Source organism: Opisthocomus hoazin, chromosome 5 (genome assembly GCF_030867145.1).
Source record: "Opisthocomus hoazin isolate bOpiHoa1 chromosome 5, bOpiHoa1.hap1, whole genome shotgun sequence".
NCBI classification, from domain to species: domain Eukaryota; kingdom Metazoa; phylum Chordata; class Aves; order Opisthocomiformes; family Opisthocomidae; genus Opisthocomus; species Opisthocomus hoazin.
In genome coordinates, this window is record NC_134418.1 from 66,634,224 (window position 1) to 66,652,201 (window position 17,978).

Here is a 17,978-nt window from a genome sequence, read left to right on the forward strand (position 1 = left end):
AAGAATCTTAATCACTCCATAAATATAGTGCATAATCTTCTGAAAAAATTTAAATTTATGCAAAATTATTTTAATTTCAGATACTGGAATAGTTTTGGTGGAATGGGTAAGTGAAGAATAAAAGGACTAGCAACTATGGGGATGGTTAATGTTTTGAGTGTAGAGGCAAAAGCTTGCTTAGTGTGACCAGCAATCATCTGAAAACCTTTGTATATAAAGATGGGTGGGATGACATTTGGTACATTAACTACTATGCATGGCTTTATTTTTACTAATTCTTGTTTCTGCTAGTGGTAGGGAGTTACACAGCTGCCAAGTAAAATAATCTGTGTAGATAATGGTGCTCATTTGGATAATCAAGCTGTAAGTAACAATTTAGTTAGTACATATGCACCAGAAGTGACAAGCTAAAGAGGAGGTGGCTTCATCTGCAGACTGTGGAAAGAGAGTGTGATTGTAGCTGTTTTAACTCTTTTTTTCCTCCCTTTTGGCAGTGTTCAGTTCAGTGCAACATGTCCGAGTTTACTGTAGTGCTTGAGATAATTGGGTTCTTGGGGCCTTGAGTAGTGGCAGTCTAATGAAGAGGCAGACACGGGAATGCTTATGCACTCTTTACTTTCCTTGTTTAGTTTTATTTGTTCTCTGCTTTCCAGATACTTTATTAATTGAGGCCTTCACTAGGAAGCTTCATTGTTCAGCAAAATAAAAGTGGGTTGACAAGAAACATTTGTGTGAAATGCAAGCTGGTTTTACCTGTTTTTCGTGGAAAAAATTAACTGCTGAGGTCTCAGGATGTTATTTATTGGAGCCTGATTGTGAAGGTGAAGCAAGCTGAGAATACAAGGGACACTAAAGAACAAACAGGAGTTGTAGCTTATTTTACAGTTAGTGATTTGTTTTTTGGGCAGCATTTCTTTTGGAAAATGAATGGTATAGCACTTGGACATAGTATTTGGGCAAAGGATCAAAGTGTTGAAGAAGATTGCTTGTCTAAGTATTGCAGACCTTAAGGCAGAATACCTTGGGAAAAGAATATATATATATATATATGTTAGGGAAGCAAAAAGAGGCAGTGAAAAAAAAATCTGACTTGAAAGCTTATTTTTTTAGGGATTTCACTAGTTGGCAATTACCTAATGGCTTCCTTGGTGTGGAGTTCCCGTCACCTAGATGACAGAAACCTAAAGGTGTTGTATGAGATCTTGGCATGCCAGGGAAATAGTGGCTAAAACAGCCACAACCATACTGATAAACTTTTTTAATTTTGGAAATTGTGAAAATGGATAGAGGCATGGAAATAAGGACTCCAGAGGTGGGATTATTTCAACACCTTACTCTTGCCAGGCAGTTCTGCCTAGGTTTATTGTATGTTGGTTTTAATTATTTCTGTTCCTGAATTCTTTGTATTACTTAGACGTGGACTTAATGTAAGTATTTTTGTACTAAAATACAGTTTTAAAATAATTGGTAGTGTAGTAATAAGGAAGTGGAACTTGTCACTGAGTAGCATATATGTCTCTGCACAACTATGATAACACGATTTATGAAAGAATTCATTATTGTACTTGAAGGGCAGCATACTTAGATAATAATTGTGATACCACTTAGGAAGGTTTGAATATAGAATATATAGTTGCTGGTTAAAGTTCAAGATTATCACAGCTACAGAACAATGTTTTGAAAGAAAATATATAGATAGTAATACAGATCATAGTAGTTGGATGTAGGCTTGAAAACTTATGCTAAACAAAGTCACAATAAATAGGCAAGTTTAGAATAAGTTGTTTTTGTGTACTTTGGTAGCTTCTGTATACATATAACAATTTAGAATTATCTGAATTAAAGTATCTCCAATGTTGTGTTGAAGCTGTTGCAGATATGCATGAGGAAGATAAAGCCGCAGCAAATGGATGTGGCAGGATCCGAAGTGGCGCTCAAAATGAAGCTGCTTTACTGGCTTTGATGGAGAAGACTGGATATAGCATGGTTCAAGAAAATGGACAAAGAAAATTTGGTGGTCCTCCACCAGGTAAGTGTTTATTTTGAGATTATGTAGTTGGAGTTTCACAGCTTTAGAAGCAGCTAAAGTTGACAGGTAGCTAAACAAATGTGGAATTGAAAATACTGAGTGTGTTTTGTGTGACTAAGGACATGCTTGAAAACGTTCAGTGGCACAGAAGGAACAAACAGGTTGGTGATAGCCTGTGTAACCGATTTTATTTCTTGTCTTACCACTTGTATTGGCCAAAGCATTTTATTTACAAAGCTCTGTTCTCTGAGATAGCACCAGTGAAGATAATCTAACTCATTTTGTTTTCAGGGTTGACTAATCTGTTCTTCATATCTAATGTGAATACCCCCCCCCCCTTTCATCCTGAGAAGAAAAATTGTTAAATGCTGAGCTTCTGGAGCTTTTATCGTTCATTGGATGTGTTTTTAACAGTGAAGTACAACAGTCAGAGTTTATTATTCATGTGTTATTGTTCTTTCACTTAATACACTGGAAAACAGCAATCGTTGAGTATGTATCCCTGTGTAAACAAAAAATAACAGTTGATGAAAGTCCCAGACAATATCAGAGATTGTACTGATGCTAGAAAAACTACACTTATCTTCTTGGTTAATTTATGGTGGCTTGGGATTTATTGTCATGGTGCAAAAGGAGACCGACACACTTGAACTGGAAAGTTATTGCTTGAGTGAAAACAAACTTTGTCACTGAAGTGTTGTTCTATATGCCCAATTATATTTCCACTGAAGCCAGTGACAAAAAAAGTATCAAGTGCTGCAATGTATGAAATACGTACATTGCAATTTGAAAACAGTGGCTGTTGGATTTAGCAAACACTTTTCAGGATGTTACAGCATTGGAAGACTTATTTTTTTTTCTTGTGTATTAAATGCTATTTCAAAAATGTGTCTGATACGGTGAGCAAGTAATTTAGCAGTAGAAATAGCCCTATGCCCTGCTAAAATACTTTTGCTGAAACTACTGCTGCAGATTCAAAAACAAGTAACTCTCACAGGTAGTGCAAGAAAAAGCCTTTGTTCAGCACTTTAAAATTGCTTTCCAAAATAAATTTAAATGACTCTTAGTTTTAAGTAGGACTGATAAAGGGTGTTTTTGATGGAAGATATTGCAAGATCGTTCAACTTTAATGCATACTTATACGAATGCTGGAAACTAGTGGTTTTTTCTCATGCTGCAAGGGCTGAAAGTTTGTGAAATAAGTGGATAAAACCCAAATTATTTAATTTGTTGTTCTGAGTGAAGAGAGTTGAACAGAGGAGGAGGTTTAGTTCAGTAAGTATGTGTATATTTTTTCCTAATTATCTTTTTTTTTTGTCATTATTCCCCTATTCAAGAGTTAAAATGTATGTTAAGAATACATTAAGAAAATAAGTGGTTTCTACATCATTTAGTTTGAACTTCTGTGTATCTTGCACGTTTACTTTCTGCTCAGTTATTGTTGTGTTGAGCCCGATGACTTTGCTTAAGACATGTTTTCAGAAAAGTATGAGTTTGATTTTGAGAACTCTAAAAGGTGGGATGGTCTACTCCTACACTTAGCTTGTTAAAATGGTTAGCATCTTTCCTGATGAATTTGGGCTTTATTTCTAATCTGAAATAGTTTTTCTGAATTTTCATTATGAAATACCCAGTACTTGTAATTCTATATAATAATGCTGTGTCAGTTACCTTTATTTTAACAGTTCTTGTTATTCTGATGAAATGAATCAAATGCCTGAAATCTTTATGAAGCATTTCTTTTACTTCGAATAATTTTTCCAGTGTCATTGTTGACATCAGCAATGTACAAGAGTTTTACCGTTAGTCCTGGTTGTACCACATGGAGTACGGTAACTCTTCTTTTTGAGTCAGATTATGCAGTTACACAAGAAGAAAGAAGGAAAATTGTTTGTGCAACTGTTTCAGTTCATTCTCACTTGCGGCCTGTGATCCCGTATCTTTGTAAGTCACGGTCATAGGCATGAACTGTATTGCTCATTGCTATAAGTAGTTTAAGATACAGCTGCATCAAAATTATTTCTTTTTGGAAGCTTTTTTCTGTCTAAAGTTGCATATGTACTTTTACTAGCCTGTATAAAATAGGCAAGTGAAGTCCTGTGAAATTATTTTGAAAATGGCACTGAAAAAAGAACTGCAGGGCATCACTGACTGCTTTCTGAGGGCTCAGCCTGGTCCTAAATTATTTAATAAATTTTTTACATTATAATTATGATTTTTAACTGGAACATTAGGCAATATTAAGTGTATTTGTTTGGCAAAGTTACTTGTATTAATGAAATGTGTTACTCTTTTTCTGAAACTAGAGGTGTTTGACAGGGTATATCTTCCATAAATCTGTTCATTGACATTAATTATATACCTTTGCTTTAAATCTTAATGTGTTTTCATACTTGCTTAGGCTGGAAATTACCCGAAGTTACTATGAATGGTTTTCTAGACCAGATGAGACTTGAATGTTTGAGATGGTTCGTAAGAAATTACAATTACTGTTTGTAAATGAAGAGTTTCACTGTGAATTTTGCTTGTTTAAGATGTGGTTTCTATAAGCTTGTTTTGCTGCTAAAGGACATAAAAAAACAGAGCTGGCAGTGAGACTGTTACCATCTTTTTTTTATCTGACTGGCAGGTATCCAGAGAAAGCAGCTGATCTGGCTCAAAATTACCACAAAAAATGATAATTTTTTTCCCACCTCAGTTGGCAGCAGCACGGTTCTTGTTCAGCTTATGCCACTCATGGAAAATGTATCCGTAGAGTGAAGAAAAAAAAGAAAAAAAAAAAGGCGAATTTTCATTCGCTTTGTTTGGGTCATCTGCTTAGGCTGCTGCAGCCATAATGATGTCATTAGGCATGTAGGTCCTTAGAATTACATGAAAGAAAATTTGAGATGTCATGGATCTCACAGTCAGAGGATTAAAACTATAACGTTGATTGAAGTTTGATTACTTGGAACAGCTGCAAGAAAAGGAATCCCATAATCTCTTGTCCAGTGATGAATCAAGTACCCAGTCAAGGAAACTCTCTGGTCAGTTGGTAACTACTTGAGGGATAGTGCTTTTGGTGAAATGTTTCCATGTTTGCGCTGTTAAATACGTGTTGCTCATTGACAGATGTGGCACAGACTAGGTCTTTAAGCCAGGAGTCATAACTTACTCCCAGTTGGCAGTAGTGTCATGTAATGCTAAGTTGGTATGGTATGCAGCTTTAAAATTAGAAGGTGGGCTTTTTGAATGGTTGACGGCTTTTACTTACTGAGAATCACTATTTCATCAGTTATCAGGCTGAGGATGATGGTAAAAGTTTGTCTTGCTAATAAATGAGCATTGTTATTTAATTTCATGACTTCAAGCATAGCCTCCTGCCTTTTTACCCGATTTAGGTGAGCAATTGCTTTTGTCTTTGGAGCTCCTAAATGGTCTGCTGTTGGTTTATGCTTTTTTATGTGGGCAGCTGACTGGCATGACGTGAGTGATGGCAGTACTAGCTTGCAAACTGTGTTACTTGCCACGTCCTGTCAGCCTCAGCTGAAGTGGTCATAAATGCTTATAAAGCTGACAATGATAGAGACATTGAATGCTGTGTGGAACAGAGCCATACGTTTTCTTAGATAAGCCATGGCAGCATGCCTCCAAATGCATGTCAATTCTGATGCCTTGGTAGCTTCCCTGTGTGCCGTGTGGTTCTTAGTGTGCAGCTTATAGATGAAAATTTATTCCACGAGAAGGCAAAAATTTCCCAATTCTGTTATTTTTTTTTCATGAGTAGATTACTTGCTTTTGATGATACTTAAATGAAAGAAAAAGTTTTAAGTTAATTACAAAATCACCTAAATATAATTTATTTGGAACTTCAAGCCAAAGTAAAATACTTAATTATTTTCTTGTTTTAACTTGTCAACAGTAATTTCTTTTCACCTTGCCTCCTTATGCTTTGTCATTTCGTACTAGTACTTACTTACCAAATTTTGTGGGGTTTTTTTACCAGCTTTTTACTTCCTGCTCTCTCTCTTGTGGAGGGCCTTTCTTATCAAAGCTTTAGAAAAAGCTGTTAGTGATGATTTAACTGTTTGCCTGCCTTTGAAACTTCTGCCTGATGTTTGTCTAATTTGTTTTTTAAAAATAACAAAAAACAACCAAACTTTTTTTAATGCATATTTTAGCAAAATGGATTGCCGTATTAGCAGACCGTAATTCCATATTTTAAAGGTACAGATGCATTTGTATGTTATCTGATGAGCACACCTTTCAGCGTATATAGCAGAGATGTGTAAGAGCGTATGAGTGTCCTTGGCCTGAGGACAGAAGTGTGGATATTGTAACTTTCAGGTGTGAACTAGGGACTTACTTGTTCTGTGGATTTTTAAATTTTATGTCTCTTTTTTTTTTTTTTTCTACTGTCCATCTCCAGCCCATGAAAACTATGGTCTATTTTTAGAGAAAAATTGTTCAGTTTTTTGGCTATTTGAAGAAAGGATGGCTCTGTATCCTATCTTCCTTAGGAGTCCTGTTTGAGTGGATGAATGGAGGAGGTGGAAGCAAAATGTTTGGACTTGCGCTGAGGACCCTGGCCAAAATTTCTTAAAATATGGGCAAAAAGTGCAGAGAAACATTTGCAACTTTAAAATGTTAGAGTAGAAAATACCACTTAAGTTCTTTCTCAGTTATCACCTATCAGTTGTATTTATAACTGACAAACAATTTTAAGGGGCAAAAAATGACTGAAATGTAGACTCCTATAGCAAGCATATCAGTGTGTTAAATAATACTAGGTTCAGTGGGTTGTCATGCAGTTTCCAGTGAAAGAAGCAGAAGATGGAATGAAAAGAATTACAAATTGTGGCCTTATGGTATTTTTTTTATTTAAACATAACAAAAATAAGAATTAAATAGTTGATGAGAATATGCTAGTTTTAAATTGAGACTAAAAATAAATAACTCCCACCACCAAATTGGGGGCAGGAGGGCAAGTCTGTCTATCTGGCATTTGTACTAAGATTGTTGTCTGACCATGTATTTTAAGGTTGGGAAGGTCCACCACCACCTCGTGGATGTGAAGTTTTTGTGGGTAAGATTCCTCGTGATATGTATGAAGACGAATTAGTTCCTGTTTTCGAGAGAGCTGGGAAGATCTACGAGTTCAGACTGATGATGGAATTCAGCGGTGAGAATCGAGGCTATGCTTTTGTGATGTACACTACTAAAGAGGAAGCCCAGCTAGCCATCAAGATTCTTAATAATTATGAAATTCGTCCAGGGAAACTTATTGGTGTCTGCGTAAGCTTGGATAACTGCAGGCTATTTATTGGAGCAATTCCAAAAGAAAAGAAGAAAGAAGAAATACTGAATGAAATGAAAAAAGTTACAGAAGGAGTGGTGGATGTCATCGTTTATCCAAATGCCACTGACAAAACTAAAAATCGTGGCTTTGCTTTTGTAGAATATGAATCTCACAGAGCAGCTGCGATGGCTAGAAGGCGGCTTATCCCAGGTAAACCTGTTTGTAATTAAATGGAGTTTTTGGTGGAGTATCTGTCTCTGTTTTGTTGGGGGTGGGGTGGTGGATCATCACTGTTTTATTTAAGGGAGGATTTTTTTGTTTTGTTTTTTTGGTTCATGAATCAGGGTTGGATTTGGGGTTTTGTGGAGTTTTTTTGTTTGTGTGGTGGTTTTTTTTTTAATTTTAAGCAGCTCAGAGTGAAAAAGAGGACATCTCTTTTATAAACACAAGTTACTGTAATTTACACCAAGATACGTATTTGCTTGGGCACACATGCAGTTTTGATTTGCATGCACTAGTCCCTGCACATGAATTCTCTTAAAGCCGAGTTTAAGACAATGCTTGGAATGTATCCCTTATTTTCTTTGAGTGTCATGAGTGATGTTACTGATGCTTCATATTTTAAAAATGTTTGAAAGCAGGTCTTTAATTTTCTACTAGAATATAATTTCAAGAGTTTAATGAGTAGAAGCTGATTTTTTCTTGGCACCTTATTTTGCACCTTTTGAGGGAGGAAAAGTAGAAGGGATTAAATATACTGAAAGAGGAGGGAATAGGTGAAGGTACAGTTAAAAATGGAAATTCTGGAAGAGAAAAGAAGAGAAATAGGAAATGAAACAATATAGTTGGAGAAGCAAAGTCATTAAAACAGATAATACAGCATTGGCCTTGCTGAAATGAGTGACAAAACTCCCTGCGTTTATTAAAGCTAAGATTTAGGCAAGTCTTGCGTTAATCGCCGACAGAGTGTTAAGGAGGAGTGTTATCTAAGGCGTACATAGACCCTGCAAAGTAATGGGAGTAGTACAGCCAGGTCACTGAACTGTGAAATAAACTAGTTGTGTGATACTCAAAATGTTGGCTTGAAATTAGTAACAAGGTGGGGTGTTTTGTTAGTTAGTGGTTTCAGTGTCTGCTGCAACAGAGTAAAGCTTGTGCTATACATAGACATTTAGACTGACTTTTTCCAGGTGTTGACCTTACGTTTTAAGGTGGTAATATTACTGAAGATGCTGTGTTTACTAGTGAGTAAAATAATACGTTGCTTATGGTTGTTCTATAAATGCGTGTATATGCATGTCACAAAATCACGAAATCTGTGTTTTGGCAGCTTATGGTGCTTAATGAACCCAAAGGGTGCAGATAGAACAATCTGAATTTTTGTTGAGACTTATTTTCTGGAATAATTTCAAGTAGTAATGTTGTACATATTTTGCTTAAGTAGATGCAACAAAAACCACTGTTCAAGGTGGCATGCATTGTGTTTGCTTTTCCTGGAGGTAGTTGATAAGAATGATTTTGTTTACCTTTTGCTTACTGATGTAATGCTTCTTTGCTGTAGGAACATTCCAGCTCTGGGGTCATACTATTCAAGTAGACTGGGCAGACCCTGAGAAAGAAGTTGATGAAGAAACAATGCAGAGAGTTAAAGTATTATATGTAAGAAATTTAATGATATCTACTACAGAGGACACAATTAAAGCTGAATTCAACAAGTTCAAGCCAGGAGTAGTTGAACGTGTAAAGAAGCTGAGAGACTATGCTTTTGTTCATTTTTTCCACCGAGAAGATGCAGTTGCTGCTATGTCGGTAATGAATGGAAAGTGCATTGATGGAGCTAGTATTGAGGTAACACTGGCAAAGCCAGTTAACAAAGAAAGTACTTGGAAGCAACATCTTAATGGTCAGATAAGTCCTGGTTCTGAAAATCTCTTAGGGTTTCCTAACAAAGAAGATGGTCATCAAAAATCCTTAGGGAAACCAGCAAGTCTTCAGATTCGTCTTAATGGTCAGCACAGTCCAGGCCTCCCTGAAGTTGAAAGGTGTACTTACCCATTTTTTCCAGGAATAAAGCTTACTCCAATTAGCATATATTCTTTAAAATCCAGTCACTTCAGTTCTGCAGCAATGCACCTGGATTATTTTTGCAATAAATATAACTGGGCACCACCAGAATACTACTTGTATTCAACCACAAGTCAGGATGGGAAAATACTCTTGGTGTACAAGGTGCTGATTCCTAGTATTGCAGATGGTTCCCAGAGTTATTTTATGCCGGACAAACTTTGTACAACAGTAGAAGGTGCAAAGGAATTGGCAGCACAGTTCACACTTCTACATTTAGGTAAGCTTAAATAAGAACTGAAGCTAGAAAAGTTACTTTAAAATTGTTCTTTGTGTATGTATCTTGGCTTGTGTGTGTATCTTTGTAAGAAGTAGAAGTTAGTATACAGAAGAATTGTTTCTGGTGTAGTCAGCTGAGTCTGGACCATCAGGTGAGAGTACTGAATAAACACTGTGTGAACATCCATACAGTGCAATGCTGGGGTCATTTTTGCTTACATTTATCTACCATAATGAGTTATCAGGAAAGAACTAGATGACATGTTAAGTGACTTGGGTATAACGTCATCCATGTGATGGTTATGGTGCTGAAAATTTATTTGAAAGGCTGTGTTCTTTATTATCAATAAGGAAAACAAGTGGTAGATACACATTCAGATAAACAAATAGGTTTGGGAAGCTTTTTTGATTCCTCTTTATAGACATTAAGGCTATAGCAGAGGATCGTTACATGGCTCTACATGTATTATGTTTGGGTACCATTTAGTTTTCTTGTTTTAACCAGAAAATGGGAGAAAATAGGGATATGGTTATTCGTAGTTACTTTCTGAGTCTAGCATCTTGCTTTTTGTATATTCCATTTAAAATCAGAATGAGGCTACTAGAAAAGGGATTTTTTCATATTATAAAGAGGTATTGTCAGATCTGTTCTTAACTGACAGATCAATGCAGTTCTGACAGTGTTATCCCTGTTGCTCTGTAAAGTGAAATACATAAATAATACAAAATACAACATTTCTGCCATCTAGTTCATGCCTAGCATTTTTCAGAGTGTTCAGCACACAGCATTCAGAACACAGAACTGATTTCTAGTGTCAGGTTGTTTCATTAGTAATTGTAGTCGTCATCATCTGATCAAACTTCATCCTCAAAGAGATCAGAATTTTGGCTCTTTGGTACTCGGATTTGAAGGCTGTTACAGAACCATACCATAATGGTTTGAAAACTCCTCATACTTCCAGGCAAAACTTTGTGTAATTTATTCCACTTGTTCTTTTGAATAGTTTCTCTGCTGCTTAGTTAGCTCTTTTTCTCTTCCTGGCCTTTACATTCTGGTTTATTTGAAGATGAGGTGAGACTCGTCTTTATAATTTTGTGAGTTTTATGAACCATCATGTAATTTCTCTGGTCTGCTGAGTAACGTTCTTGTGTATTTGTTGTATGGTTTCTTTCAGCATGACTAGCTTAGTAGATGCTTAATCATGAAATGAATTTTTGATAGGCTTTTGTAGAACAACAAATATTTTTCTGTCATTACAAAAAATGTTTCTAATGAATCCTAGAACCAGAGGTTTGGTTATTTTTGGGTTTTTTTTCTGTCTGTATAGAATTTTTTTTGTGAAGAATTATGCTGGAAGTGATAGGCTTGTTCAGATAATATAAACTAGTATCTTGTCTGACTGTGTAGAAAGTTGGGGTTTTTTAGGGTTGTGGGGGGTTTTTTGTTGTTTATTTTGTTGTGTGTTGTTGGTGGTTTTTTTTTTTTTTTAAATTCAAAATTGGAGCAATGCCAGAGTTGTTTGGGAAGGGAGTGTTTTGGTTTTTGGAATGATGGTAGGCGAGTTCTTTCGAAGTTTCTTATGATATCTAGGAAGTTCAAACAGGTTGTGCTTCAGTTACTATTTCTTTCCTTTATTAATAGACTGCTGTGTTTTTTTCACATGGACTTGCAGATTTGAAAGGAATGGCATTGTTTGTGGATAGTGCCTCCTGTGTGTGGTCCAGGCAGTGTCTGAGGCATCAGACTTGATCCTTTATGGTGCAGCTCTGCATAGAAGCACAGTGAGATTGTATGCTACAGTAAATAATCCTTTTCTGATTGCTGTGCATGCATACAGGGCCCAGGACTGCATCCACAAGATTTAAAGCTTGATTCTGCTTTAGGAATTTAAGGAGGAGAAAAGAGAACAGATAAAAGTGTTTATTAAAATGCTTTTACTTCATAATTTGGGCTCAGTGAAACTAAATTTTCAGGGAAATGGAAGCAGAATAGTAACTGAAAGGTGGAGTCCTTTGTTAGTGATGACTGCTTCTGTTCCTGAGAAATGCTTTACGAAAGACTGTTCTGTTCCCCTCTATTTGCCTCTCTCCCCCTTTGCTTTTTTTTTCCTTCCTTTTTTTTTCCTCACCTGTTCTAGTTTTGGTGGATTGGAAAAGCTACTGCTGATAGAAAACTGTTAAAATAGTGTTGCATCCTTCGCTTCCTCATACTGCTACTTAGCACTTGTTCTGGAAGTCTCTTGATACTTAGGCTGTGGTGAGATTTTTTTTCTTTGGGTGAGTTTGTAGCAGACTTATTTCAGGCTTGACTATGATGCCTTTTTTGCAGTGGATCACTGAAATGTAAACAAGCTGTTTCTTGCTTAAAATCTTGCTTCTCCTTGGTTTTGATTTTACATGCCCAAAAGGTCTTAGAGGAAGAAGAATCTTCAAAATGCAAAGCCTTATACATTGTCTCCACTTTAGCAGTGATGTGTTTAGTTTGCATTAGTAGGTCACCTGCAGAAGGTGATACTTTCAGATGGTCAAAGTGATGACAATTATTTATTTTTAATAATAGAACAGCTAAATATCTGTGGCTAGTTTGCACATACTATGGGTGGCATTTTACTGGTTAAGTGTCTGTTTCCATTTTTTTCTAGCTATGAAAATTAGGGCCATACTTCAAATACCTGTGTGATCCTAAACACAAAAGATAAAAAGGATGCTAAACTTGAAATAGTGATGTGAGGCTCTCCTTTAAAGAAGAAAGAAGACAGCTCCAAGTTCTGTGCTTGACCTTGCACACCTGCCTATTTTATGGCTTACAAATAGCATTATCTAAAGATGGTATTTTCTCTCCTATACTTTCTTTGGGAAAGAATCACAAGAACAATTAAAAAAATAGACAAAGTGATGATTCACAGCTGTCGTCAAATCCAGAACGCAAACAGATTTTAAATAAATAAATGAAGTATGTGTTGAAATTCTTATCTCTTCAATTATAGTTACAAGTGCTATAGGGAAATCTTTTTAAGTTCAGTTTAAATTAACAGCATTTTGAAGTTTTTTAGTGCTTCACATTAATTGTGATTGTATGGCACACTGAATTCTTTCTTAGCAGAATTTGCAACTCCCAAGTTTGTTTTTTAAAAGCTGTTCACCTAATGGCCCAGTGCTAGTAATGCTGTTTTGTTATCTTTTAACTATATAACTTTTTTTTTCTTTTGATGGCCACTGTTCTTTTTTGTTTCTGAGGATTTGTCACCGCACAGAGCATGCAGGGCCCTATTTCAAAGCAGACATACATGAGTGACTTCTGAAAGGTAGACCTCTTCTGTGTTGATAGAAGCCCTCTTTTTGATGTTGGAATTATTATGATACTGAAACATAGACCTAAGGAGTCTAGAAATAGAATTTCTTCTACCTATCCAATCTACAGAAGTTGTTTTTGTTCCAGCTTAATATGCACACTATGTTGAAAGAAACGTCTGAGGAAGAGTTGCTAGATGTGACAAAGGATCCCTTCTTCTTACTGAAGTGTCTGTTGTGTGGTTTGGCACGTTGAATGATGCTGCATGGGTGCATGTGTTGTGGGTTTGTTTTTTTTATTTTCCCGAATAAGTAGCAGTGATTTTTGAGAAAAGCCTGAGAGTGTTTCTTCTTGGAAGCAATTTACTATAAGCATGAATGTACAAAGATGACACAGGGAATAATTCCTTCTGGTAAGTAACTCCTCTTACAGGAACTTAGTTTTTTTGTCCACTTAATTTTTGATGATATGTACAGGTGTTTTTCTCTTTTTAAAGCATATAAACAGACTAAGGTAAGTGAACAAGAAAGGGCTGTTTTGATAGAAGTTAAGATTAATAATCTCAAAGCACTCTGGCTTTTTTTTTTGGTGATACGTACTTCTGTATTTACTTTCACGTAACAGAATACTTGGTTGTTACTGCATACGGTGGTACTGAACAGACAGCAGTACAACAGTTAACCACTTGGTGTCACCTGAATATTTTGAAAACGATGCTTGGAGAAAATACAGAAAGCTATGATTTCACTGAAAGATGAATATGCTATATTTTAATGTCACCAGATAAATCATGAACAGATCAAGGGTATGGAAATTACATATCTGGATGTCCATTTGTGAGAAGGGGAGTAGAGCTACATGTTGATTTTCCAGAAGGTGAATGTTCTGGGGTAGAGGGAACAGAAGAGGAAAAACCCTGAATGCTCCATAGAATAAATTAGTACCTTTTCCATTAATTTGAATCTCATTTCAACACAGAGAAGTGTGTGTCTTTAAAGTTACACACACCTTAATGTTGTTTGCAAAATGGTACTTGGCTGCTAAATGTGGCATCCAGTTAGAAAAAAAATGTGAGATTTCCTACTTTAGCCTGTCCCGGAGGATGACTAGATGTGACGCAGCTCCAGTTAGGAAACTGTTTAGTTGTGCTAATTAACACAGACTCTGTATTCCACCTCTGGTCCAGAAGCGGTGTTAGTGCAGAGTCAATCCCAAAACAGGAGGCGTTATGTATCTTTCAGGTGCTTTGCGTCAGTAACATAGCTTTGTAGCTTAGGGCATCAAGCTGGCTTATCCAGATGACGTTGAAATATAGGCAGAAGAGAACTTAAAGTTGCATACATGTGCTCTGAATTGTAGGAGAACTTCCACCTGCCTTTCTTTAGTAAGAGTAAACATATGAACCCTAGAAAAGCAGAACATTCTTCTGAGAATGATTGGGGTGTTTTTGTTTTGTTTTCACTTACTGATGGTGGAATTCTACTGGTTTAAGAACCTCTTTCTAGTCCTTAAGATAACACACTCTGTAGCAAAGGCTGAGTCCTGGGGAGTTCTCTCCCTGCTGAGTCTGACTTAAGGGTGATGGGGAAGAAGGGAAGAAGTTTTGGTACAGTTTCCTCAGTTTTGGGGATCTGCCAAGTTTTAGACATGTATTCCACCACAGGATATTCTTTGTTCACTCACAGATGCTATTCCATGTGGTGTCTCACTGAGACAATTTAAGAAATGAATTTTTAGGTGGAAGAGAGTATTTAAAAGTATTAAACAGGAAGTATTTAAAAGAAAAATATACTGATAAATCTCTGAATCAAGGAAAAGCATTTTAATAACTATACCATGTAAGCAACAGTTTAATTCCCGTTCACTGCATAGAATGTACATAGTAATCTGTACTGAAGCAGGCATAACAAGCATTGTGTCTTACTACTGTGAATTCACTTGATTAAGATTCTTAAATACTGCATGCAGTAGCAATTCACAAGTCAAGGATAAAACCTGTATGAACTAGTTCAAGAGTCTGTACTCAGCATCTGGGTCTCTCTAACAAATGTGTCAGTAGACTGGTGTCCTAGATTTTGGACATTAAATTTAAGAGACGTCACAGTTGAAGTGAAATGTTTTACTGTTTCATTGTAAGGGTTTTCTTTACTGCAGCACTGCCTTGGTTTGCTTTATCAGAATTAACTGTATTGCTGTTGGAACATACAACAGCCTGGTACAAAATGTAAGAAGTTTAAAAAAAATACAGGAATTGCTGGCTTTGTTTAGCAAATACAGATGATAAGTCATGATGGGTGGATTTGTGGGGTTTTTTTAAGTGATTTTTAGAAAGGCTCCGTGTAGTGCAAGATGTTCTTTAACAGTATTAATTTGGAAGTCTTAAATGTTTATAAGATGACTCATACATAATGGTTTTTGTCACAGCCCCTGAGCAAGCATATATAACTTTGCTGTCCCTGAATGTAGAATGAAGTGATAGTGGAGGTGTGTGAACCTCCTGGGATTGGTGCAGGTTTTTGCCCCTTCAAAGACATTGTGTTAGCTGCACTGTTTGGGCTGTTTGTCAGAGAAGTTGGTCTCAAGGTCATTTCCCCACATACACACCTCTGAGGCGTGTAGAAGTACTGTGTCCAATTTTTTTTTTTCAAAGGAGACCATAGCTCTGCTGCTGTAGACCTGCTGATCAGTCACGTAGTCTGATGTTCACGTGGATTGTGCAGCAGAAAGGAAGGTTGTAGTTTTTACTGCTAAAATGACTTGAGTCATTTTTCAGTCACTTCTGAATTATTTGCAAGTCCAGCTTGGGTTTAAATTCATGTTCAGAAGTGGAGTTGTTACTACGCTGGTGACTTGGACTGTTTCTTTGGGTAGTCAGTTTCATGTAGAAGAGAGACTAATGTCTCCTTCTCTGATTTACAAAAAGTGTTGGTTTTAATTTTCTGCAGTTTATACTACGAGGGTAAATGTTTTCTTTTTCTGAATATACTATTGTGGATGAATTTAAATGTGGATGCCTGTCACCTCTGAGGCCTCTTTCATTTTTTAAAATGGGGATTACCATCTTCTCTGAATGCTGTGAGATTGTTTTTTAAAAGCTTATAAGGCAGTTTGAAAATAGCATTAAATCCATGTTCAGTGTTAACTTTACTGCTGGAAGCTTCTAATCTGAGTCACCCAGGATTTGTCCTGAAGACTCAAGTTTTTTTTCTGTTGCTGCTGCGTACGGACAGGGAACATAAATTTGTCAATCTGTGCCTGTGTAGGAGAAATTGGAGAAAAATGCATAAGAAAGATACAACAGTGTTGGACTATGTTTATGCATGAAATAACTTGATTGACTCCAGTAGACCCAGTCACTTCAAAACAAGACTGAATTTAGTGCCCTTTTCTAGCCCATCGATGACCACCGTGAAGTTGGGTTTTGTATATGTAGTCTATGTCTGGCAGAATTTGTTATTTAGTAGAATTTGGTACTTAGTTAATAGAACACCCTGATCTAAAGTGTTAAACATGCAATATGAAAGACTGCTGCTATGACACGTATGATGCATGTAACAAATTAACACAACTCAGAACATGAAAGTTGTCTTGATTAATATTTTGTGTTCAGTGGAAGTGAAACAAAGGGTCATTATTGTAAAGTTTGGTTAAAAATGCCTATATATAGGCTGAGAAAATACTTAGGTTCCGCACCGAAGAGTGTATTTTTTTAGAAAGTATAAGGCTTTTAGGAAAAAAAACTTGAGATTTAGAAGTTCTCATTTTTCATTTCTCTTTTTTACTAGGTCCTTTCCAATGTTACTTGAACTGTTGACTAAATAATTTCTTAGTGACTTGATATTGTATTAGGGGTGCAGAGGAAAGGGATGAATGCAGCACTGGCATAAGACTGTGAATGCTTTCATTAACCATTATCTTAAGTTCCTTAACAGTTAAGTCCATCTTAGAACAGGTAATGCGGTATGCTTGCTGAAATCAAAAGTCTCTTTCTTTCCTCCCTTCCCCCTCTTTTTTTGCAGCCAACTGTACACCCTACTTGGCTTGAATTGCACTGCAGAAGAAAAGTTCGGAATTTGTTCCTGTGGATCTTGCCATGAGAGAGAAAAGAACACCACACTGATACATAATTACTGGAAATTCAAGTTACATGTTTATTGATGAATAATTCTTCAAAGCACTTGTGTGTTATTAAACATTTCACTTTAAAGATTAGTGAAATTGAACGTTAAATTGTTTTGGTTAGCTTGATTAAGTTTGTTTTAAAAAGATAATTTGTTTAAAAGATTTTTATTACCTGTAATAGTTTATACAACAGTAGCTTATTTTTAGTGTTGCAATAATTTGCTACAATCCCTGCTTTTGTATTTTGAGTTTCATGCAGAATTTTTACAGCTTCTGTTGTAAGTAATAAAACTTAAGCAAACATTAAAAAAACCCAAAACACACCACCCTGGCAACCTTGCCTTTTCATACATAAACGTACGTAATATGAACCTTAAATACCATACTCAGATTTGGTTCTGTAACTCGATGCAAAATTTTACAGGAAGAACATGTCCGGTAAAATCTTTGCTTCTGATATAGTATTACATCAGTGGAGGAGTGGTATTTTGAAGGGCATTATGTCAACATACCATCAGGCTATATGAGATATATTGCTGTAGTCATAACATTGAGGCTCTATACCTTAGATAATTCTTTGAGACAAAATGGGGGGGGGGGAATCTTGACACAAGTCACATGGACTTTTATGTACAGCTCACTAAGTTGCATTTCCTGTTGTTAGCACCTCTCTGCTGGGACATGTGTGTGCTTCCGTGTTCACGGAGCCCTTACTCTTATCCAGGCTATCCCTCAAACAGCACTTTTACTTGCCTGTGGTAGCTTGCTCACTTTCTAATCAGGCCGTGTTCTTCTTTAGAAACATCATTTAGTATTAAGCTGAAAATAGTGTTCAGTTTTTTAAATCGGGTATATGTAATTGATTTTGAGTGAGCCATCTTTATTTTTATTGTGATTATTTAGCATTTCTCAGT

General features: G+C 36.2%; 1 protein-coding gene across 1 annotated transcript in view; it reads left to right on the forward strand.

Annotated features, from left to right (window-relative positions):
- Positions 1 to 17,068, forward strand: part of RBM46 (RNA binding motif protein 46) — a 31,391-nt gene extending 14,323 nt beyond the window's left edge. Inside the window, exons 2-5 of the mRNA XM_075421605.1 lie at positions 1,868 to 2,029; positions 7,050 to 7,517; positions 8,869 to 9,651; positions 16,962 to 17,068. Of these exons, the coding sequence (XP_075277720.1) occupies positions 1,879 to 2,029; positions 7,050 to 7,517; positions 8,869 to 9,651; positions 16,962 to 16,987 (1,428 nt within the window). The 5' untranslated portion in view covers positions 1,868 to 1,878 and the 3' untranslated portion in view covers positions 16,988 to 17,068. The remainder of the gene's footprint in view (positions 1 to 1,867; positions 2,030 to 7,049; positions 7,518 to 8,868; positions 9,652 to 16,961) is intronic.
- Positions 17,069 to 17,978: the final 910 nt, after the last annotated feature.